Source organism: Peromyscus californicus, unplaced genomic scaffold, assembly GCF_007827085.1.
Source record: "Peromyscus californicus insignis strain IS unplaced genomic scaffold, ASM782708v3 Scaffold_8__1_contigs__length_139910024, whole genome shotgun sequence".
Classification (NCBI taxonomy): Eukaryota; Metazoa; Chordata; class Mammalia; order Rodentia; family Cricetidae; genus Peromyscus; species Peromyscus californicus.
Genome location: NW_026294606.1, coordinates 134094119 through 134119402, shown reverse-complemented (window position 1 = coordinate 134119402; position 25284 = coordinate 134094119). Strand labels below are relative to the sequence as shown.

At 39.1% G+C, this 25284-nt stretch overlaps 1 protein-coding gene across 2 annotated transcripts in view; it reads left to right on the top strand.

Annotated features, from left to right (window-relative positions):
• The window catches only part of Ttc29 (tetratricopeptide repeat domain 29), a 201434-nt gene that overhangs the window by 1294 nt on the left and 174856 nt on the right, over window positions 1–25284 (top strand). For both annotated transcript variants that reach the window (XM_052728777.1, XM_052728779.1), the window contains 2 exons: window positions 4431–4528; window positions 6390–6473. In XM_052728777.1, coding sequence (XP_052584737.1) covers window positions 4431–4528; window positions 6390–6473 — 182 coding nt within the window. The remainder of the gene's footprint in view (window positions 1–4430; window positions 4529–6389; window positions 6474–25284) is intronic.

The following is a 25284-nucleotide window of genomic DNA, read 5'->3' as shown; positions in this document are numbered from 1 at the left end:
CACCGTCCGCCTGACCCAGAACTCTCAAAGCTTTCATCCTCTACTTCCTCATTCCCATTTGTCTTTGTATGTGGGGGCCAAATGCAGAGGCTGGAAGTGCAGCTGATGTGAGTGCCAACCAGCAGATCAAAGAAGGCACCAAATCTTTTCTGAATACCAACTGTGGAATGGCTCCGGGCGGCCTTTTGATCTGTGTCTCAGCCCCTGTGGTACCACACGTAGCAATGCCCATTCGCTGGCACGGGGGGGGGGGGGGGGGATGGCTGGGCCCTCCTAACGCACTGCATTAGCTGGGTTCCAGGGGCTCAGCACATCTTGGTACCAGTCCGAGAGGTAACTTCCTTCTCCCTTTCCTGAGTGATTGCCTTCCAGCAGCTTTCTTCTTGGGGTAGACCCTGATGGCCAATGGGTTGGAGGTGGCTTCCATTTTTGCTGCTGACCTGGGCAGGTGGTGCACAGCAGGAATGGACTAAATTCCTTATTACTGAGTCGAGGTTAGAACACCAAAGGCTGGGAATGATGGGAAAATGGCTCAAGTCATGTTGACAGTGAACAAGAGGCTTTTGTCACTCCAAAAACAAAACCAACCCTGAAATGATAGCTCCCTAAAAATACTGGCATTTCCCCCCACTACCTCAGTTCTCCTCAGCCCCTATTACTTGTGAGAATGCAGCTACTTCCTGCTTTCATAAATGACAGCATAAATAAGACCATACTTATAAGGCATGAAAGAGAGGACAGTTACTTAGGAAGATAATTTGGTCCAAGATCACACTGAATATTGAGTATATTTCAAGTCCCACATGAAGATGTAAGTCAAACTACACACTATATATTGTATAATAGATATAGTGGTGATCACACATTGATTATGAAAAACACAATGTTCTTGCCTAAAGCATAGGCAAAGTAGGATGTGGGCTAGAACAAGGAGAGAAGCTGCTAGACATCCACACTGATGCTTAGCTTCAACTTTCCAGTACAGATGGGTTGAGCAACATTTTCTCAAAATGCACTTAGTAACTTTTTTCCCCACTTTATAATTCAGCTCTGACCACCCCTCATTCCAAGTTTGTGCCTTGAGGCTTGCCAGCAGGGTTTGCAATACTTACATTAAACTAAATTTAAGAGTAAAGGTGTTCCCGCTGCTCATGCTCTCAGATCAGAGGAGAGCAAAATGAAGGAACTGGCAGCTGAAACTTTAATGGTGGGAAACGTTGACTTAGAATTTGAAAAAAAAAATCGCAGTTGATCTGTGTGACAAAGAAGACACATTCTTTTCCATGGATATTATTTGCATTTGGTTTCATTATATGCCTGTATTTCCTGGCAAAACTCAGCTAACTCACTTGGTTTTGTATAATATACTGGAAGGCCACTTTGAGAGGTGGTGAGGTTTGTGCACCTTGATGGGGTATGCTGGCCATACTGGACCTTCTGGAGGCTGCTCCATCTGCCTGAATGTAGATGAGCTTTCCCAGCCTATGAGAAGCTCCTGCGTGAATCTTTCAATGGCTTCTGCAACTCCCTCACTCCAGTGACCATTCTACAATGCTCTGAAAAGTAGAATGGGTCTCATGATGTGTGCATTCATGGGATGCGGGTTGTGCTGAATGGAGTTCATTCACATTTATTCTGCAACACTGAATACTCTGGAAGAAAGGCTTCATAGATTCTGGATTAAGCTTCTGGAAATCGGGTTTGGGGAGCCTTTATATGTTCCTTCAAACACATCCATGAGGTTTTCCCTACGTAAGTCAAAACTTCTTAATGCATGTTATGTATAAGACTTTGATTGAATAAATTCTGGGCATCCAGATAAATCAATTGGTTGATATAACATTTGATCAAAAAAAATCAGATCTTTTTAAGTTACAAGAGAGTTAAGTCATTATATTATAAAGTTATCCCTTGTAATAGCATTCATTTCTGTTGCTTATTCTGCAAAATAAAACAATACTTTGTCTTTAGACTGTGCGCTTTAGCTGCATATTATGCACAGACTGTGAAGATTCATGTCATTAATCAAGTCTGCATAAACAGGGTAATAGGCTTTTAGTGTACTGAAAATAAAATACTAACCTGTATTTAAATTATCTCTTTAATTATGCAAAAATATTTTAGTCCAATGTGATAATCCTTTTTAGGAACGTGAGACCAATGCTATCAATATTGCCTTTCATAAGATTTCCTTCAAAGTTTAGTGTTCCCTCCACCCATACCCAGTCCCACAGTGCCGTGCTATTGTAGCACTCCACTGTCTGGATGGTGTGACTACATCTCTCAGCTCTACTGCTTCCTACTGACCTCTCCTGCCAGATTCACAGAAGCCTCCAGAGCGGCCTTTCTGCAGTCCAGCATTCCTTTCCATATGACCTCTGGAGAAGCTACTTTTCAAAGTGAAGTTGAGATTATTTCACCCCAAAGGAAACAGGGTGGATCCTGATATCTGGAGGATCTACAGTAGAGAGAGTACCCAAGTCAATCTCATGTCTACAGCAACTTCAAGACTCTGCCTTCCTAAATTTTAACTTTTTTGCCTTCTCGTATTTACCCTCCACTATAGCTTAGCATTTGTGGTGTATTTTTCCTATCAAGTCTTTTTATTGCCATGGCGTGGTCTTTTTACTTTGCTTATGTAACTGGTATCTGCTTTTCTCAATATCCACTCTCATAATGGAAATTCCATAAGGTCAGAGATCTTTGGTCTTTTTCCTGGATGTTGTGTCTTCAGCACCCAGGACAGTGTCCATCACAAAGTAGTGGCTCAGTGAATAATCTGTTGACCATTCGAGGCCTAACTTGATAGTTTTACTACAGATCACACAGGTGTAAAATGGTGGTAAGGAGTGATCTGAAGCTTAGATGCAGCCTTCCAGGGAGTTGATGAAGGGTAGGAGTCAAACCTGGTGCATGTGGCAGTAACAGTATCAGGAGCATCTGGTCTTTTGAATGTCTCTCCGTTTAAGTGGAAGGCAGACTCTGCGACTGAGAGCCTTGTCAGAGTGGACACTGTCTCTTACTGTAGGTCCTCCAGACATCAGGACCCACCTTGCTTACTTTTCTTGTCTTTGAAACAAGGTTTCTCTATGTAGTCCTGGCTGTCCTGGAACTCACTTTGTAGACCAGGCTCACCTCGAACTCAGAGATCCGCCTGCCTCTGCTCCTAAGTGCTGGGACCAAAAGCGTGTGCCACCACTGCCTGACCCACTTTGTTTTCTTTGGGGACAAAGTTCCAATAACTTGACTGACTTTCCTTTCTCAGTGCTCACAACTATAGCATAATGCATTTCAGAAAAAGGCTGCCACCATCTCTCTCATCCCCCTGCCCCATTCTCTTCTTGAAGTGTGACTAACAGTCTCCCTCAGGTAGATGGTCATGTATTCACATGGCCTGGATCTGAGCAGGCATGTCACTACAGGAAGTGATGCTGTGAGGACTGTGGGCCCAACCTAAGAGGGGTACTTGCCTTTGGAACCCTGTGTTGTCTGTCCCTAAGAAATCCTAAGACTGCTATACAATGAGAAAACCCAATGTATATGACCACACTACATGCTTGTGCTCTGGAAGACAGCTGTTTGGGGTCCCAGCTGGTAGCTCTTACCACCAGATAAATGAGTGGAGATGAGCTCTGCCCTTAGTTGGGTTCGTGAGCTTCTAACATACAGAAGAGGTCTCAATAGTTTGGGGGGGGGGAGCTACCTCTTTTACACTCTGTCCAAATTCAAAGAGGAAAAGTGGTTTTAAGCAACTTTTTTTTTGTTGTTTTTTTGAGACAGGGTTTCTCTGTGTAGCTTTGCACCTTTCCTGGAACTCACTCTGTAGTCCAGGTTGGCCTCGAACTCACAGAGATCTACCTGCCTGCAAATTTTAAAACTAATGCATTTTGAGATGATTTGCTATCTGATATGTTTTAGCTATCTGCCTCCTCAAGGAGGTGCCTCTTTACTGAGAATCAGTCTCAGCATCTATCACTTTAAAGGGAAGCCTCTATTTGTGAGTGTTGAAGTAGCTAGAGAATAGCAAAGTGTAACGTATTCTCAAATGTTGACTGTGACAGAAAAGTAAAGCATGAATCCTGGAACCCACAGCTGTCCAGAGACTTTATCCTTGCATTGACCCACGTCCCTTAACAGAACTATTTACAAAGCTGAACCGTCGAAAACCCATTTATGGATTTTCTCCTAAATCACTTTGGGGTACAGATACAGAACATTGTCCAAAAGACAGACAGTAGAAGAGAATGAGAGATGCAGCCTGTGGAATTAACTCTCTCAGTAGCATTCCTGCGTAACAAAAGCAATAGCTCGACATATAGAGGTATCTTCATCTCAGACAACACACAATACATTGCTAATAATGTCTTGTCTTTATTGATTCTCTGAAGATTTATCCTTTTAAAACAGCCATTTCTGCTTACATTTTGCAGTCCCCAATGACCACCTTTCCCCCAGTTCCTGTGACGAGTAAAAAGCTTACAGTCTTAGCCAGACAGAAGCTGCCATGCTCTTCAGTAACAATTCCAAGGTATGCATCCCTACTTCTCCTTTCTCATCCTACAGGGTACAATTCCTGCAGTCGTGGATGTCAATAGCACATCTTAAAAACTGCAATTGTGTAAGGAAAAGAGATAGTACATTGTTATAGTCAAATATTCAAATTCACTGTTTAGAAAGTCTTGAGCCTCACTCAAATATAACCAGTTTTTACCAAGCTGGTAGTCATTTAATCATTTTATTTCCTGTGAAATTATTTTATATTTTCTACAGAATTTCAAGATGTTTTCTTTTTAAAATAGACACAGAGGGAGTAAGGCAGACGCTTTGGATGAAAACACACGTGGCTTTTAGCTCACAAAGTCTCCGACACTGACTTCTGTTTTGAGGAGCTGTGTCCTAATAGGATGCACGCTTCCTAGTAGGGTAGATTGACAGGCAAGATTTAGCTCATGAAATGAAATGGAATCCGAAAATGCATTCCCATACTGCTGCTACTGAGGAACGGCTACCAAGCTACTGGAATTGTCACAAAATGCAGAAGACGAAATTGATGCATTTATCCTATTTATGCATATTAACAGATACTGAAATACTTTGAAGTTGCCATTTGTCAGTGTATTGACTTTTAGAAATACACACATTGCTTATACCTAGAAACAATTTGCATACGTACCTGTGGCTATTTTCTTTTTGTGCATTTGTGCCAATTCCTGCAAAGTATTACAATCAAATTGTTACAAGATTTCTTTGTTCTCATATGTCATTTTTAGTATTTCTTAGAAAGACAAAGCCCCTGGACCAAAGCAAATTCATAACCAAACCAACACAAACATTCTTTTAAAATTGCAAATCAAATACTTTGTTTTAGGAAGCTAAGAAATCTTTCAATAGTGCATGCACACATTCGTGTATATGTTCTTTAATTTTTGAAATATTTACAAAATTCAAAAAGCTTGTTCTGTCTGGCTTTTTTTCAGTGTTTAAGATTACATATTATTTTCAAAGTGAGCAATAAACACAACTGATGGTCGCTTCCCTAAAATCAAATGGATTTTAAAAAAGAATCTTATTAAAGAATCTTACTATTTAGGGAAACATTTTTACAAACATTCTTTAATAAAAATTCTGTAAATGAAACATGACTATTTGGGGACGTTTAGTAGACTACACACTGGGTTCTGAGAACTTAATGCGTATTTGTTTTTACAAATGTAGAGGGTGATAATAATGGACACATTTCCCAATAAAGTCTCTTTTAAATTTTTTGTATCTTGAATCTCAATAATTTGAGATTTATGTGCGATATAAGGAAAAAACCCACAAGCAAGTTCTTAGTAGGGCATGATGGGGCACACTTGGAATTGATCAGTGCTCAGAGACTGAGGTAGGCAGTTAACAAGGACTAGGTGCCAAGTGAGAGTTTATGATAAACAAAAACAAAACAAATAGAACAAGTGGAAAACATAGACCTTTACAAACAGCATTCCAGGGAAAACTGTGCCAATAATTGGAACACACATGTTTAGCACATCTGTATCAGGCAGTAGTTCTTGACTCAAGGTCTCGTATCAAGGAAAATAGTGAGAGTTGTACTGCAAATCCTACAACGAGGTGGAAGACCGTGCAAGCTTTGAGAGAAAACACCACGTGAGCACATGACCTGCTGCAATATGTTGACATGTCTCCCTTTATTCACTAGATCTACTCTTCCCTATCTTCTTACCTTCACGTTTTTGGAAATGATCAAACAACTTAAGGTTACAGCTATGGTTCACCACAGACACCACTGTCTGCGGAATGCAGCTTCTCTCCTGGTAGCGTTTTTCTGTGTTTGGAAGCTTTTCAGCTTGGTCAGACGGTACTTTATTATTTCTTTCCATTTCATTTAGGGCTCAGTTGATCAAAGAGAAAGATGACATAGATCATTACCTGGAGCAGAATTTCAAAGGCCTGTCGAAGGAAGAGGTTGCTGCGTAAGTCTGACCCTCTTAACGGCACTTTCATATAAAGTTTGTTTCTTTTGTCTGGATTCTTTCTTGGAATTTCAATTTTCCCGTGCAGTAAACTTTTTTCCACTGGAACATGGCATTTAAAAATTAAAACTGATATTAAATAGTGATAAGTCACGTCTATTGATCTTACACACATCAAAGTCTTTAATTTTTTTGGCTCTCAAAATTCTTATATTTAGCAAGATATTATACTAGCACATTTGCAATATTGAGTTAAGTCTGAGCCATTAATTGCTTATTAATCTCCATTTTAGGGTATGTTGCCTCTGTCGGGAAGAAAAGAACTTTCAGAAAAAGATGTATATTTTTTATTGGTGATTAAAAAATGAAAAATAATTCTTAGTGGTATATTTTGTTCCCTCTGTCCAAAAACCCTCAAAAATGTTGATGAATAGCAGCTTGTTGTTAAATGTAAAATTATTTCTAAGTTGTCTGGATTTATTCTTTTAATTAACAGTATAAACACTGCTATTCTATCATTAACCAGAATCTAATCTATGGGACAAATAGCAGTATGAAAAAAAATGTATGTTAAAGGGATAGAGAGACATCTTAAAGAATGGCCAGACAGGCTTAAGTTGGTCTCAGCCAGATTAATTCTTTAGGCATAAGCATTGAACAATTGGCATCTCCAAAGGGTCCCACGTATCACACTGAATTCACTAGATTTCTGCTGTAATGTTTAATGCAAACGTTTTTAAAAGATTCCACCAGCATACAGCTTAATGCTAATTCAATCAAGAAATATGCCTAATGTTTTTATCATAGGCTTCATACACTGTAAAATTTTGTCTCTTAATATGTTTCATATGTTTGATTTGATCTTTGTCAATGTGAGTATTGCATAGACAAACAAAATAGCTCATCTTGTCAATAGCTCCAGCATAGAATGGTAAAATTTATAATAATTGGACTGGGGGATGGCTCAGTTGACAGAGTGATTGCCTAGCATGCATGAAGCTCTAGGTTCGATCCTCAGCCAACATAAACCAGGCATGGTGGGAGACACATGCCTGTAAATCCCAGCACTCAGGAGGCAAAGGCATAAGGATCAGGAGTTCAAATTCATTCTTTGCTACGTAGAGAATTGGAGGATTGTCTGGGCAACCTTGAGACCCTGTCTAAAAATAACTTTTAAAATTATAATAATTAATGTTACTTATTTCCACAAAGCTGTTCTAAAGAGTGCCATTTGCAATTAGGATGTTTGATTAAATGTTATTTGGATTGATGACTCATTGGCTTGCCTCGGCAACCTGTTGAACAAAATTAAAGGTCGTTATTGTAGGATACTGTGGTTACTAACTATAAGAAATATATATAAATAGTACTTGCATGATAACTTAAGTATAATTATGTCCAAATAACTTAGTTGGCCTTAAGTGTTAAGAATTAAGATAAGAATTAAATGTATGCTTCATAAAAGTCAACAAACTAGAAATTCTGTGCACCTAAGCACTATTCAATCAGGGCAGACTATTCAATCCAAGAAAGTACAAGATAGACTATGTTTATGACTTTTCTCTAATTACAGTAATAATATATTTTTTCACTAAGAACATCACCAAATTGATTTCAAATTCATGACCGTGTTACAGAAATCAGTAGCACTGAGTAATTCCTCCATATTGTATTCACCTAAAAGCAGACCATGCATGTGACTCAAGAATCTAATCTTATCTGCACAAAAGCCCTTTTTGCGAGACACTCAATGCAGGCCATTAGTATGGAGAGAGCTTGTACACAACTTGCTATTATGCTCTTGATTGATACTCATTCTAGACTACTGCACCCTAGACAAACTAATTGAATAACACATAAAGGAGAAAGCTGATGAATGATTTCAGCATCTACCAGAAATGCCCCAGCAGGTGCCAAGAAGAATTGTGCATATTCTATTAGCTGAGGAATTGCTGCATAAAACATTTTATTAGCCATTCAACTATAAAAAGATAAATTGGTCAACAAACAGGTACTAAATACTTACCTCATATCTAATGTGAGATTTTTCACATTGGGAGAGACGGTGATATTTTACTGTAAGATAGTTGACCCTATCCCAAAGTCTTAACATGTATTGGAGATATTAAGACCTATGTGCACCAGACAGCTATGGAATGGATGAGTGCTGTTGACGCACTGTGAAGTGCAGCCCAGAGACCAAGGGTAAAGCAGAAAGGACAGAGACGGCTGGATGAAACTTGTCATGCAATATATACATACGTGGTTAGCACAGTAAAGTGATCAGACCAATAAGCCAGCGATAACCAGCACACAGAGTTTAATGTACAGTGACTCAAAAATCAATGTTCAAGCAGGTAGAGCACCATGTAGGATATGCCTCAAATCCTCCCCTCTACTGCCTTATTCTTCATTAGGATGCTAGAACATTTGTATATACTCACTAAGACATTTGATACACACTAGATTTAGTATCCCCTAATAGGCTGTGTTCTTTGTCTTGTCTCCAAATGACCTCTTATCACATGCCTCCAAATATGGCAGCCTACATGCATCTCAATGCATACACTGTGGCTTTCCTGGTTGTGGTGAGTGGGAGGTCCCACTCTTGTTCTAAGCACTTCTTGATCCTTCCATCTCATTGCCTCCCACCCCCTCCTTCAGTACACCATAAAGTTCTCCCTCCCCATTGAATCAACAGCACTAGTGTTCAAACCTCCGTTAATATTTCTGGTCTTCTTATGCAAGTGCTTTCTCACGCACACACAACCCCATCTTTTGCAGCAAGCACGAGCATCATATAAATATTTTTTCCAATGCACTTGAAGTGGCTATCCTTATGGATGTCTCGCCTTTTCCTTAGCACGCTTCCTCTCTGCCACACCTGACAGTTCTCCCTCTGCCTCATCTTGAGGACCGCCTTCCCTGAGTTGGGCAGTGTACACCACTCTTGTTTTGTTCTTATGGCTTCTGGGATGTCTTGTTGAATGATTTTCCTCCAGACCATACCACCTCAGCCTCCTCTGATGACTGCATCTCTGTTTTCAAAGTCTCAGTGGAAAGAAAGCCAAGGGCTCTGTCCTAGGCCTACTTCTTCAGCCATCATCTCAATGGATGCAGTCTTAGCTGTAAACATTAGCAGCGATATCATAGCTGCTACACTGGCAAATCCAGCACTGAGCTCTCCAGGCTCCAAAGTTTTACATTCACCTGCCTCCTTGATGTGGCTACTAAAGATACAGAATACACATCACAAGGTTACAGCAACTTGAAACTAAAGTCTAGGTTCTCCGATGCTCCTCTCCCACACCCCACGCAGGATTCTCCATATAGCCATTCCCCAAGGCACCCTTTACCTTTACCATGCCCCATGCTCTCCATCAGATTCAAGGTTAAAATATCTCCTGAGCCCCAGTACTTCTCCCCATTGCCTACCCCAGTCTTGCCAAGGTCTCAACACAATCTTCTAGGTGCTCTTCCTACTCTGGAGTACTCTTGTGTATTCTGTTTCTACCAAATCTAGTGAAACTTAAAAAAAATGATGAAGACACTCCTTTCTCTAAAGCTTTCTAAAGAGCATCTCACTGCTTATGTGATGCCTTTAAACTCAGCTGGCCTGAAGCTGGGTGTAGCTGCAGCTTTGCTGGCTTCTGACTGGATGGCCCTCCTTTGGCCCCATCTGCCCTCCCAGTGTGGCTTTATTGCTGATGTACTTCTTCTCATGTGGTATGTCACTTTGAATGTGCCCATCCTTAGGATCTCTTTCCCATTTCCTAATCTGGTTTAAAAAGTGCTCAAGCAGAAAAACTGAACAATTGTTACTAGAGAAATCCAGCAGAGGGTCAGATGCCACTCACTTTGCTTTGGAATGGGTAGAATAGTCCAGAAGCAAGGACGTCAGGCCTTACCTAATCTATATATACAGAAGGAATTTCAGGATGCTCTTTTAGCCTTTGTTGACTTTGTTCTTTGCCAATACCATACACGCATAATATGCCTTCTAATTATTATAGCCCTCTCTACTCTCTTTCTCTCTACCATTTTCACCCTTTCCCTCCTTCCCAAAAGTCTCCTTCTTATTCTCATGACTTAGTTGTTGTTTTGTTTGAGAGTTACTAGGTTTACTCAGGATCATGTGGGTCCGTGGCTCTGGAACTGTAGCTGAAGCCTGGCGGCTTCTCAGTGGGCACACAACTGAAGACAATGATATCCCTTCCCCCAGAATTCACCCATGGCCAATAGTTCATGGAGAAAGGATAGAGTCCTTTAAACTCTCCCATGAGTGACTGTTGAGGGGCCAGGTCTTGTGTTGTCCCATTGCAAGCGACCATAGCTGCTGTGAGGTTATGACCGCATTGACTAACTTTGCCATGCCCGGAAGACAAATGTCATGGCCCCTCTTATGTTCAGCCTCTTAAATTTGTTCTGTTTCATCTTCTGCGATGTCACCCTCCCTGAGCCTTAGACAGAGTATGAACGTTGTGTTCAGTGTTGATCATTCAACTGTTACTTAGCTACAGCACCATGAGCAGCCAAGTGCCTCTGCATTCACCACTAATTCATTGCAAAGAGAAGCTTTTCTGGTTGAAGTAGCATTGGTCTATGGGGATAAACATGACTATTTAGAAGGTAGTTTGGGACCATGACCATCTAACTAATCAACAGTATTAAGCTTACCCTGAGGGCCGAAGGCATTTTCAGGCACGGGTTTTTAATTAGTACCAGGTTTTTTGCAGCACCAGGAATCAATTCCCTCTTGTGGAGCAGACCACAGCACCAGTCAGACAGTGGTTGGTTACCCTCCTCACACTCATTTTGCTTAATGGGTTGATGTTGTCAATCACAGGGTTCCCAGCTGGGTAAGACCACTGACACCCTTCTTCCCCAACAGCCTGTGTAGCACATTCCAGGATTATGAAGACAGGGAGGAAGCTTCCAGATCAGTTCCTGCTGGGTTTCTTTATACCTTGCAAGCAAAGAGTGTGGTCTCTTCAGTGACATGATCCTAGTTCTGAGGTAGGGCCTTTCTCAGTCCAGCTGGCCTTGAACTGAAGCTGAGGATGGCTTTGAACTCTTGACTGGTCTGCCTCCATTTCTTAAAGCACACACCACCATACCCAGCTTTTTTTTTTTAAATTTATGTATGTGTGTGTGAGTATATAGATGAGCATGGGCTTACAGATACCTGTAGAGACCAAAAGAGGGCACTGTGGCTTTGGACCTCCTGAAGCTGGAGTTGCAGGTGGTTGTGAGCCACCCATTGTGGGTGCTGGGAGCTGAACCTGGATTCCCTGCAAGGGCAGCTAGCACTCCTACCACTAAGCAGCTGGCCCAGTCTCTACTTTATTAGTTGTTAAGTGTGCCTTTTTTTTTTTTTGCTATATCTTAGATATTGCATTATTCAAAATAATGTACCCTACATTTGCACTTGACAGTGATTCAACTTTATTACACAGGTCTACGTGACAGGTTTACTGATATCGTTTCACCTGATCTTTAACTGCTGGAAATTGGTGACCCAGAACCCTTGGTGCACTTGGGATTTTCAACTATGTATATTATCAGAATGCATTATTGTTTTTCTAAAAGCACTTAAAATATCACATATTATCATGTCTTAATTGCTCCAAGAAGCTAAGAAATAAAATTGTAATTTATAGATTCAAATAAAATTTTGGGGAGGCAGTTTTTGTAACATTGTATGTGAAAATACAAATGAGCAAAATCATTTGGGCACAGATAATATTAATCTGCTCCGTATTATTTTCTGTTTCAAATCGGAAGCCCCAGCGTGTGGACAAAGAAGGTAGGTTGAGGCTCACATGATTCCTGAGATGCTGCTTTCTTTGGGGGTGTCTGACTTTGAGCCTCATCTGCAAGGCGTTTGTGGCCAGGACTGTTAGTTCCCTCATCCAGCTACTTTAGACTGTAACAAAACCAAAAACCAGGGCTGTGGTGGCAGCTCGGCTGGTGAGGTGCGTGGTGCGCAGGCGTGAGGACCTGAGTTCAGGACCCCAGCACCCAGGGAAAGCCAGATGTGGCACCCACACCTTCAGTCCCAGTGGGGAGAATCCCTGGGGCTCCCCTGGCCAGCCAGTCTGGATAAACCGGTAAACTCCGGGTTCAGTGAGGGTCAGTGTAAAAATTACTTTAAAGTCCCTTTCTGCTTCATTCTGAGTTGTGTAACTCCTGTGGTTCATAATAAATTGGCATTTCACTGAGGAGGCTTTCCTCTGGAATCTCAGAGCCTTCTAGACAGTCTTTTCAGATTTGCCGGTTACTGGCCAATCAGGTCCGGGGTTTGCCCATGTCGAGAGCAGACGGTGTTTAGTCCAGATTTAACTGTTCAGAGCATGCTGTGGGAATTTAATCTCCTCCAGGTGTGTTCGTCCTCTGGCCTGTTCATTATTGTCTGCTTTTGTGAAATCACTTTGTTTTCCTTTAAAACACTGTGCTCTGCTGTAAAATAATGGAATCTCTGAGGGAGTTGGCAAATTTAAACGTCTGAAGCAGTCAGTAGCCGAGTAAATGGTTGTATGATGGTGTTAAGTGAGGTTCGTCTTTGATATTGTATTCTGTCAGTATTAAAACAGGGAAGACTCGAAACTATTCACAGCCTTTTAGATTTCTGTTATGGTTAAAAAACAATTCCTAAAATATTGATACTACAACATTCATAAAAATATCAATCTCCTGGCCCACACATTTGCCATGCTGTTTTTTTATGTTGGAAAGTGGGGGTGTTGTCATAACAACCGCTGAACTTCTCAGTGCTTAAAGCTCACAAGGATGCTTCCGCATACTCAGAGTCTCCACGGAAATGGCTAGATCAAGGTCTTTCCTAGTCAGTGCAATTGTGTGTGTGTGTGTGTGTGTGTGTGTGTGTGTGTGTGTGTGTGTGTGTGTGTGTGTGATGTCTGTCTGTTTAAAAAGCACATTATTCTTTTTTGAAAAAAAAGTTTGATGTCTAACTATGAGAAATAAGGAAAAGAAGAAAATTAAGGTGATACTTTTTTCTCTGGTTTTTAATTAGATTATTTAGAAATGTCCAACTTCCCTTCATCTGGAACATAATTATCAAGATACACACATGTGTAGTACGTTTGTAAATATGTGTATATTAGTCTGTATGTAAATATGTATCCTTAGACTTGGGCTTAAACTGATAATATTAATTTTCTACATACCACACAAAAATCATATAATAAATTTTGACCATTTTCTTCAGGTTAACAAGTATCTTAAAATTAAACACACCCAGAACACCCAGAAATAAGGAGACATATCCTTGTCTTCTTCATAATCCACATACCCAGGCAAAACGCAGCAGTCCTTTTTTTAGTAAGGCTGTAAGGAATGCCCCCACTAACTCAGGTGTGAGAGTTAGGATGATCAACATCCTTTAAAAATCTAGAAATGGCTTATGTATGTTACTGTCAGGTAGAGTGCAAATCCATCATTGGCCAAGGCAGTTAACTTGGGAATTATATGAAATTAGAGGGGTTTTCATTGAATAAACTTGATTATGTCATTTTCCACAGAACCTGTTTTTCCTATTTATAGATGATCAAACCCAATGAGAAAGAAACTTAACACTGAACTATCAGTTCGCAGAGCCCACCCAAGGGATCAGCCACCACTGCAAGGCGAAGGTGTCCTGGAATCCACTGGCAGGGCAGAGATGACGGGCACGGGAGACACGCTTCTCAGGGTGCTCCCATCGCATGGGTGGGGAGTAAAGTTAGGGTCCTGAGACAGGAAAGGGGCAATGCATCTTTGGAAAATTGCAACAATGCTTTCATTTACTAGTGTTAGTTCTGCTCCAGCTTTTGATATGGAAGACTTTGATTGTTTGGAAATTAACCAGTGTTGATCTCCAGCCCTTCACTTAATTAAGTCTAATAAAATGTCCTTGGATTAATTAAAACTAATGAATTATATATGCATTTAGTCATTTATAAATTGACTAATTAATCACTATAATATCTTCCAAAATTCTTAGGTGATCAATGAGGAAGAATTTTTCCAAATTTCTTTTGTGTGGACTTTTTTCTCATTCCATTTCTTGAGGGATCAAATGTTACTGGTCAGAATAATTTCTGAGGAGACTAACTTTTATTCTAAATATACTGGGAATTTTTTGCTATATTTTCTACAAGGAAACGATGTGAGGTGGCTTCACTTCAATGTGCGCGCAAGACTGCTCTGCCCTGTGCATGACTTACTTTGAGTGGCTTGACCAGGGTGGGAATAAAGGAAATTATAAGAAGTGGTCTTATTTAGAATATGATAGAATGGACGTGGAATAAATAAAGGAAGAAGGAGATGACGAGCTGATCGGAGATTATGATAGAATGGATGAGGGAATGAATAAAGGAAGAAAGAGATGTTGACTCTTCTGAACCCACCTAAGCAGCTGGGGCAATGTCTTATTCCCAGCTGAGTCCCCAGTTCCTCCAACAATATGCAGCACACCGTAGGCACTCAATAAATAACCTTTTAAGTCAGTCTGCTCTTACCTAAGCCTCTCTAGTTAAATCCCTTCCATTCCCACTTTGAAATTTTTGTTGTAAAAATAATAAGAGTTACAGTGAGCACTTAAAATGTTTCAGGTATTGTTTCACGTAAGTCATCTGTAAAAATTCTTTTAATACTAGAAAAAACTATCTGTCAGTTCCATTTATAACCAAGAATAAAAGTCCAGAGGCATTATCTTGACCAAGCCACCCAGATCATCAGGACAAGAGCTGAACTTGAGTCCTGGCGCTCCAGCTCTGTGTCCCACCGTTCTTCCTTGACACCACCCTGGCTCTGGAGCCACCCAGGCCTTAACCGAGTGCTATCCTTCTCATCTCCCATCCTAAGGCACTGCCATTCTTGCCCTAGACTGTGCCATGGCTCTTCTGTGTCAAGTGGTTCAGTTCTACCCAGGCATTTGGGGTTCTTCTGTAACCCTCTCGTAACCCTCTCCCATCACAGCACGCCAGCACCCCGCTGCCATTTTGTTCCCTGCATGTGCTCTGACAGGATGGAGGAGGTGTGCTGTTCATCTGTGTAGCTACGGTATTGATGAGGACCACAGCTCACAGGTGGTGGTGAATCTGTGAGCTGGGTACCTGTGCTGTGCCTGGAAGGCCCACTGTTCCCTCTCACGCCTCATGTACTTAGGAGCTTTCCCCTTTCCTCACTGTGTGAGGCCGCCTTTGCCCCACTTCCGCCCACACAGTAGAATTCCAAGTGCTTGTTGCTGCTCACTGAACAGCTGTGACCACCATAAACATGTACTTTATTTCCCCGAGTATTAATATTTAATAAACTATAGATTGTGATCCATTAGAGAGCAGTAGTTGTGACCCATTAGTTTGGGGATCACAGCCAGCATTTTAAAACTAAAAAGAGAGTTCATAAAGTAGAGTGGAAAAGAGTGCACTGTGTTCAGTAAGGCTAGTGCTGGGAAGTGTACTGGAGTAAGACTTGAAGCCCAGACTCAGTACTTAGCTTTTAGCTTTACACTCACAAAGAACTGGTTGCCTTTGGATAATTTATTTAACCTCCTCTAACTCAGCCTCCTCCAAGTGAGAGAAAGGGTCTCATGGAACAGCTCTAAGGATTATGTTACCATTTATCAAAAGAAGAATCAAGTAATGTGTGTGGCAGGGTTTTTGTACTGTTTTATGTATTTGTATGTACTGTATGCACATGCACAGGGAGACACTTGGCAGTGCGCAAGCGTCAAGAAGACAGGGGCCAAGCTGGAGAGAAAAATGGAGGACACACATTAGAGGCCAGATTCCAGACTCCTCCAAGAATTTGCAAGATGGCACTACCATCTTGCACCCACCAACCTACCTTCCTTCCTTCCTTCCTTCCTTCCTTCCTTCCTTCCTTCCTTCCTTCCTTCCCCGCTTCCTCCCACCTTCCCTCCCTCCCTTCGTCCCTCTCCCTTTATGTATTTATACTTTTTATACACCATCGTTCCAGTGCTATGGATTTCCCTTTAAGCTCCACCCCAACTGTGTCATGTACATTTTAAAATGCCTGTTTTTCCTTTTCTTTGTTTGCTGCAAGTTTTGCTGATTTGCTTTGTCATTTTGAGCTTCCTTTTTATAAAACTAAAAAAATAAAAAAATAGATTTAAAGTTAATACAGAGAAATATTAAAATGAGAGCAGAAAACAATTGAAAAAATAAATGGAATTTATTGCTGGGTTTTTTTTTTTTTTTTGGAAAGATGAAGAGAACTGATCAACCTTTAACCAGACTATTAAGGAAAAAGAAAAAATACGATGTGCCAACTTTCAAGTTTTGTTTGTTTTGTCTTAGACTATCTATCTTAGACTTGTTTATCAAGTCTAAGAAAAAAACAAACAAAACTTCCAAGTTTTTCTGATTTGCTTTGCCATTTTGAGCTTCTTCAAGTCAAGAAACAGTTCCTAAATGCAGAAGTCCAAAGTCTATGTCATCCCAGTCACTACAGCCAGAGATAGGCTTGAGTGTCAGAAGACACAGGGCTGACACCACTGTAAATCGGCCACATGCAATAGCCACAGGAAGATGATCAGAAAACAGATCTAAATGTCTGAGGTACACTATTCAGTGCAGATTGGCAATACAGCATATGCAGTGTATGTTGCATGTGTGTGCAAGACACCAATGTTAAGAAATGGGTTTCAAAATCTGCAAATAAATCGATTGTCCCCCAAATTTCCCCAAACTGCAGTGCCTCTTACATTAAATGTCAAATTCTCACATGTGCATTCTTATGCCTCACACATTCGTGAGCATATATATTCTGTGCTACTAATTTCTTTGCCTTTCTTGGTAGCAATGACACAACCCTTCTCATTGGTATAGTTGCAGACAGTGCCCCTCTTTGTTCTAAATGTTTTTCTTGCATATGGCTATTTTGTATGGATTTTAGAATTATCTTGTCAAGAGTCAGGAAAATGTCATTGGATCTCCAGCAAAGATTTCACCAAATTTAAATGTTATTCTACAAGAAATGATAGCATTAAAATCTTGACCCCCCACACTAACATGAACTGCTGTTTTCAGCAGTGTTAGTGGGCACAGTGGCAGACAGCACTGCTTCACATGCCTGGCTTGGGAGCATGCAAACATACCACAAAATGTGAAGGGCCTTTTCCATGTCTTTTTAATAGATACATACATTGTCAACAAAAGTTTCCCTAATTTCTACTTTTCTTAAACATTATGGGTTTTTAACATTACTAAATAATTTTCTGGTGTTTTCTTTTTTGTTTTTGTTTGTTTGCTTGCTTTTTTTTCCCTGAGGTGATCATAAATTTTACTGAAGTGATCATAAAGTTACTAAATTTTTTTTAAAATACTGAATTCTGGGTAAACCCTACTTACATGGTGTGTGTTTAATTTGCGCTCTCTCTGTCTCTCTCTGTCTCTGTCTCTGTCTCTGTCTCTCTCTCTCTCTCTCTCTCTCTCATGTATGTGTATTATGTATGTGTGTGTATGTACATGCATTTTCATCTAAATTATCTTGTTAACCTGTAATCTTCCTTTCCCTGCCCTACAGTTTTATAGATAACATTGGGAGCCTTCAATCAGGTAATTATACGACGAGTGTTGTGAACATCATCTAAACATAAAATAAATGATAGCGTGACTATAATTAAGGCTGTGCTGCCGCCGTGCACAGCTGCATCGGCTTTTGTACTCCTGCTACTGTTTCAATTCTTGAGAAGATTCAAAGCGACATCTTTGTCTTTTTATACAAGAAGTTGTCTGTTTTGTGAGACCACCATACCTCTCTCTGTTTTGTTATTTTCCATTTTCCTCTTGATGTTCCTCTTTTGCCCTTTCTTTGGGCGTATTTCCTTGTGTCTATTTCGTTAGGATTGTTTCTGTCGTCCTGAGTGGAAAGCTGCTTCCTCGCTCAGAACAGCTGCTCCCGTTGTCTCTTGGGTGACGCTTCCTTTCGACCCCGAGGCTCCTTTCTCGGGGTGTGATGTTTGAGTATCTTTAAGATCCCAAATATTTTAAGTTTACATAAAGGGTTTTGCTTTGAAACACTGAGTAAGTTGGAGTTATATTTATGCATTTACAGTGAATGGATTTGGAGTTTGCTTTCTGTTTCTCTCATTCAGCGGGAACGGGGGTTGAGGAGGGAACCTTGGCTTAGACAGCATGCTGTGCACGATATCAGTCTATAAAATTTCCAGTGTCCATAGTACATTCTAGTACGTAGTCAATTTTTATGAAAAATTCTTGTGCATTTGAGATATTAATCCATATTCTACATTCACTTACTGAACAGTTGGCAGACATAGCTGTTGGAGTCTGGTCACCAGCTTGAATCTGTTATTCCCATCAGCCCGGGACTGTGTTAGCCAAGCATTTTTCTGCCTCCTCATCTGTAAGTTTCTCAGATAGAATTCATTTGGATTACTTGTCTTCATTGGTCTGTTGATTTTCTGCACTCTGAAGCTATGGCATCTGATACACTTTTTCCAGCTGCCACACTTCTCAGCAATCAAACTCTTTATAAACCTCCGAGTCTTTGTCTTTCTGCTTGCATTCTGTTTTGTGTGCTATTGAAAATGCTGCAGATGCTGCATGCTTTCCTCCTGTTAGCATTCCCAGCGTGGTGGGGGAGCAAAACGCCAGGAGAGGCATGGTCTCTGCCCAGTGCCTGTCTATCTTATGTGGTTTTTGTTTGTGTGTTTGTTTTTAAGTTTGAATTCAGCACTGTTTTATATTCTCAAACATACCTCCTTCTTATTGTACAATATTCTTATTAATGCATTATTTGATTTTTAAAAGTTGTTATTCCTAACTAGAAATTTTCCTAAATGTTTGTGATAGCTGCAGTAAGGACAATATGGTGCTTAGGAAGAGCTACTTATTCCTAGATGCTATTTGTCAAAGCATCAGAATGATCAGTTTATATTGTTTTTATCAGTGCAGTTTTTGCCATTTTCTGGAAGTTTGATCCTCCGTGCACACGGCCTGTGAGGAACCTCATTTCTCCATTCATCTGTATGGTACCCATCTCTTTGTAATGATAAAGAACGTGAAATATGAAAGGTTTCTCCGTGTGCCTTATAATTTTGTACTTATCTTATATGCCCTTAAGTTTGACAGGGGAAGACATATTCTTGACTTATTTTTCATGTGGGAGAAAGTTAAAGGATGTTTAATGAAAAGTTGTACATTGCTATGGTAGAAACGTTAGAACCTGGCAAATGAGACTAGCGGTTGTCCTTGGATGTTTGGATGTAACACGTCCCCTCAGTTAATTTATCACAGGTTTTTTTTTTTCTCAAATTAACTTAATTTTTAAAAAGGAAAAGGAAGAAAAAGGGACAATGTTGTGGTTAGCAGAGTACGGGCAAAATTGGGAGGTGGAGGGAGGGAGAGACGAGACTTAAGAGCTGATGTTTTTATTTTTTCATGACAAATGTCACCACCTCACTAGAAGAACTATCATAATATGAGAAATCAAAATTCCGGGTTTGCTATTTATTTTTATACTAAAGAGAATGAATAACGTTTTGTTTTCATTTTTAAATTATGTTGTTTTTCTTTTGTGTTTTAAGGGTGTCACATTTCTCTTAAATACTTGTCACACGACATTTCCTGTCATCATTGAATGCTTTTTAAACAGCCTAAAGAAATATATGTGTGAGTGTGTGTTTGTGTGAGTGTATGTGTTTGTGTGTGAGTGTATGTGTGTGTATGTATGTGTGAGTGAGTGTATGTATTTGTGTATGTGTGTATGTGTGAGCATATATACGTGTGAGTATGTGTGTGTGTGTGGGTGTGTGTGTGTGTTGGAAGCAGGAACAAGAGAACAGTTAGCACAAGACTGTAGGTGTAAAGAGTCAATTGGTTTACTTTTCCTAAGGAAACCTACTTGTGGAGTTGTTTTATGTGAAAGGTTAAAAAAAAACCATTGAAAAAGTTCTAATCAACTTTTGTACATTATGTAGAACTTCATTTTCTAAACTCTGCAAAAGAAAGTTTCATATTTAATGGGAAATCATGAATTATTCCATTTATTATCCACTTCCTCCTTTCAAAGACACGATCTGGATAAAAGGCGGGGTGAATAATTTCAAAAAATACAATACATTTTTAATGGGAAGGTGCAAACTCCAGACTCTCACGACTCCCAGCAAGAGTGCAAGAAACAGAATTTTATTTGCAAAACTCAGCAAAATCCAGCACAGGCGAAGTGTGAGGCTCCTGAAAACAGCATGGCAAGACCACACCCTCGTCTTAAGGTTTCCTGAGATTAGTGTGTTCTCCAGCTTTCTGTTTGTTTCATAGGTCACTCAATTTATGTGGAAAGTTGCTGTTTTATTTATAAAGATGAGAACCAGAATAAAAGGAGTGGTTTTTTTTAGTTTGTTTTGAGAAAACAATCCCAAATAATATGATTTCAAAAATTGTGGCAGACACTACAAATTACATTTAAAAAAATAGAGTGGATACAATATCCTGTGGAGTTTTATGCTAACACAAATTATCATATTAATTTACACAAAAAGAGTCAGATGCTGTAGCATGCTAAAACTTTTGTGTGTTCATAGTCATGATATATAAAACTAATTTTTAATTCATACTCAATATTACATTAGGACACAATATAATAATTATATTACTTACTCAAATTTCTTTTTTCTCACTAAAAGCCATTTTAAAAAATGGTTTTCTGTTGCCTTTCCAAGGGTTGAAAACTTCAGTGTAATTTGGACAAAAAGAACATGAATCCGTGTGGCTCCCCCTTATACCCAAAAGGTGTTCAGACTTGCGTTTCCTTCTAGCTTGACACTAATTCCCTGGAAAATCCCTTAAAAGTGGCATTCAGTTCGTTCGCAGCACACTTTTCCTGGCCTTCAGCACACACCACTCCTCTGTAAGTGAGCTTGGCTTTTCCAGGAAGGCTTGCAACTAGTTAGATCACATACAAAACTGGAAACTCACATAATGGGTTTTCTTCTAGTTTTTTATACAAAATTCCCAAAGAAGCTTTAAAAAACTGTGGCTGAGTTTGAGATTTTTTTCAGTAAAGGTGTATGCTGCTAAAATTCTGTGTGACGGCTTTGTGGATATCCGGTGCTGTGTTATACTGATGGATGCGTGGTTGATTCTCGCCCAAACAATGGTTGCCACTGTGATTCAAAGATCTGACTGAATGGAAAGCACCTTTAACATGATCTATACATTAAAATGCATTTATGTTGTTAAGAGAACTCTTTAAAGGCATTCAGAGGGCTGCGGTCCTAGGCTGCCTGCTGAATCAAACCTACTGTTCCTGTGACAGCCAGTAATTATGGCCAGCAAGACATTGTTGGATTGGTAAACGTCATTGGTCTTGCAAGACTCACTGCATTGAAAGCCAAACATCAGTTCTAAGAATTGAATATGCGACTTAACTTTTGTTTCACAAACAGAAATATTTTATGTATTCTAAAAATGAAGTCACCCGTCATAAAATGAATTCTTGTTAAGAGGATTCTTTGTTGCATGTTATAAAATGTTGTGTTATCCATCAAAAGAATTATATTAACAATAGTCTCACAGTGAGTTCATCTTATTACTAGGTTTCTTAAAAAAATAAAAAGTTGTGCTTGGGTTCAATAAAATTTTTCAAATAATATTTTCAAATTTGTACATATACTATGAAGATATCAAAAGTTTGTGGTTCCTACTTTATTAATAGATATGAATTTGTATTTTCCAAAAATATAGAGCAAAACTTGAATGTATAACAGTTTTCAAATATTCATATTAATAAATTTGTGGCTGTTTAGAGAATTATGCAACAATTCTATTCAGTCATTTAGTAGATTTTACTTCTAAATTAGAAAGTTAATCTAGATACCTAATTGAATGTAAATCTGAGCAGAAATGAAATGTCCTACTGTATTAACATGCACATTCTAACTGTTGGCAATTTTTTATCTCCATTTTTTAAAGCTTATATAATGGATGATACCACACTTACCTGGGTGGTGAGTCTAACGAAATTTTTCAGAAAACATATAAATTAATACATTCTGGATGCTAACTAAATATTCCAATCTTTGTAAGAAACATTTTACACAAAATTATAACAGCATATAAAATCTATAATGGTACAATTTATAGCACAATATTTATACATTCAAAATTATTTTTAAAACTTTCTTTTAAATATATGCCCTTAAATTTCATAAAGAATCGAGATGGTGATTATGATTATGCCATGAAAATTCTTACAATGTGATTAGTCATAAGTAAAACTATATGAAAAGTTCTTTATTGAAATGTACATTTAAAATATATGTAAGCTGCTGTGATTATATTATGTCTGTCACATGATGTGCATTATTCAGGTTTTGAAATGTCTAGAAGAATGAGTCATGTTAATCCTAATGAATAATTCTAATTGTAATGACTAGTCAGGATAAAAAGAGTTTCAAATTTAAGTATAGTAAAATTCTGCTTTTTGAGACAATAACATGGAACAGGCAAATTTAATCATATAGAAAATAGACAACATTGGTTGTTTGTAGTTAGTACATGTGCAGATATGCAATGTTTGTTTCAGAGAACCCATCATGGTTGAGAAGTGTTTGCATTTTCCTTAGGAACGAATAGAAAATCTTTATTAGGTATGGGGTGCTCATGGCTGAAACAGCACCCTAGTTCTTCCCCAATGAGAGCTGACTGGTTTGAAAAGGTTGACCTGAGGTGCCACCTAATCAATGTGCATCTGAAGCAGTGAAGTATTGTTCCCTGATCCCACAGACAGCTTTATGCTTGCCCTTGTCAGCTGGATGAGGTAGATCGCCTAAATAACTTTATATTGATATTATTTGTGTGCCACTTTGTTGCATACCAGTTGAAATAGTATCTGTATTAAGATGGAGAATCAAAATTATCATATTTACATGATATGACTGCAGTTTGCTAAATTTCCAGTAGATGCCCCCAGAGACCAGTCAACTCATTGGAAACACTCGTGCTTTGTAAAGGAAGGGATTTGTTCTTTCTTTTTTTAATGTTAAAACTTTGTTTGGGGCTCTATTTAGAAGCATGTGGAAGATAAAATAAAAGCACTAAAAGTGTTAAGTCTCCATTCACTTAGTACTCTCCAGTGTGTATTATACATACAGGATGCTTCTCAGTCAGTATTAGTCACCGTTGTGACTAAGAATTACCAAAAGCTGATGTTTATGTAATGAATGCCTTCATTGTTCATTGAAATTCTGTCTAGTTTTAAAGTAAAGTCATTCTAAGTGCTGTGACTTTTTCTACCCCTTTCCTCCAGCTTTGTGTATTTATAGAGAAATGCTTCGTGATGTTCTGTTTTTAATTTTAGGAGAAAAATTTGAAAAAAAATGTATTCAAACAGGCTCAAAGCACTTAGGTAATTGTTATCAGTATGTGTATGCCAGGAAATAACTTCTTTCTATTTTGATCCTGTATAATATTTACCTACATTGAAAAGAAGATGTAAGAATAGTGATTCACTTTATATTGTGGAAATTATATTAGCCAAAGCTGTTTCGGTATTCATTAAGTCAGTGTAATTATCCCGCAGGTGATTCCAATAACATTTGTCCCTCCAATATGAGTGTAAAATTGTTAAAACTGACACAGATAACCCACTAGTGGCTTATAAATATTAACTTAATGGAATAAAAGTATTATCCTGACTTTTGAAGAGCTCTTAGAGATATTTCGAGTTTATCTTTATCAGATTAAATAAAATTTTTATAATCTTGTTTTAAAGAATTTTTTAAATTCTTTGAAATCTTTGAATGTGAAGGTTCACTCTGATAGTGTAAATTCCAGTTTACCCCATAAAGAAATACGTTAGATTTATTCCCCATATATTTGGAGAGGTGATAACACTTAGATTTTGAAAGTCTACCTTTAGCTAACTCATGTTCATGTGCAGAAAACTAAATGGCGTTGCAGTGCCTGTCTGTTTCACCCCTTGCCTTGTCCGTCTGTAGAAGGTGCGGTTTCCACTCTTTTTAAGTGTTGGCCAGAATGCTCCCTTTATCTCCTCTAATGAGACTCACAGCTATATAATCCATTTGTCATGGATGCTATCACCTGCCAGCCCCTCATTCTAAGGCAGATCCTCTGGGAGGCCACAGAATGACTCTGGTCACTTTTCCTGGACCAGCATGAACACAGATGAGCTTCGATAAAGAGAAAATTATTCAAACTGAGATTGCAACACAGTTGCAGAATATGTCATTTTTAAATAAACAATACAAATAAGCAGAACACTGTAGATTAAATATTTTGTATAATTGTCAGCAATGTGGGGAAGTGGAAAGAACTGTGAATTGGTAGGCAGAGGGCTGTGTGTGAATGTCGACTCTTCCACTTACAGGTTTCTGTAACACAGATATTTTAAAGGATTTTTATGTAAATTAAAATAGTTAACTAGATTGCCTTTAAATGGCAGGAGACCCCATGTAGATAAAACTAGATTCAATTTATTTTTTTCCTGTTGACACTTTATTTAGAATGAGTTGCTGACTGTACAAGTTTGGGTGTGAATAGGAAACTTCTTCTAGGGACCTTCTGACAAGTGTTGCAAAAGTAGGAGCCCTTGCTTCAGACTTACTTCGTTTTCATCTGGCTCTGTAGCTTCAAAGATCTTACGTCATCTAGAAAGACGGTTACACCAGAGAGTGATATGATGGTTGTCAGGACCGCTAATGGAAACACATCAGTATAATGTCTGTTTATCAAAGCTTCTTTTTTGACAGGAAAGTCAGGCGGAAACTCCAGAATGCTTTGGCCATAATGATCTGCGAAGTGGT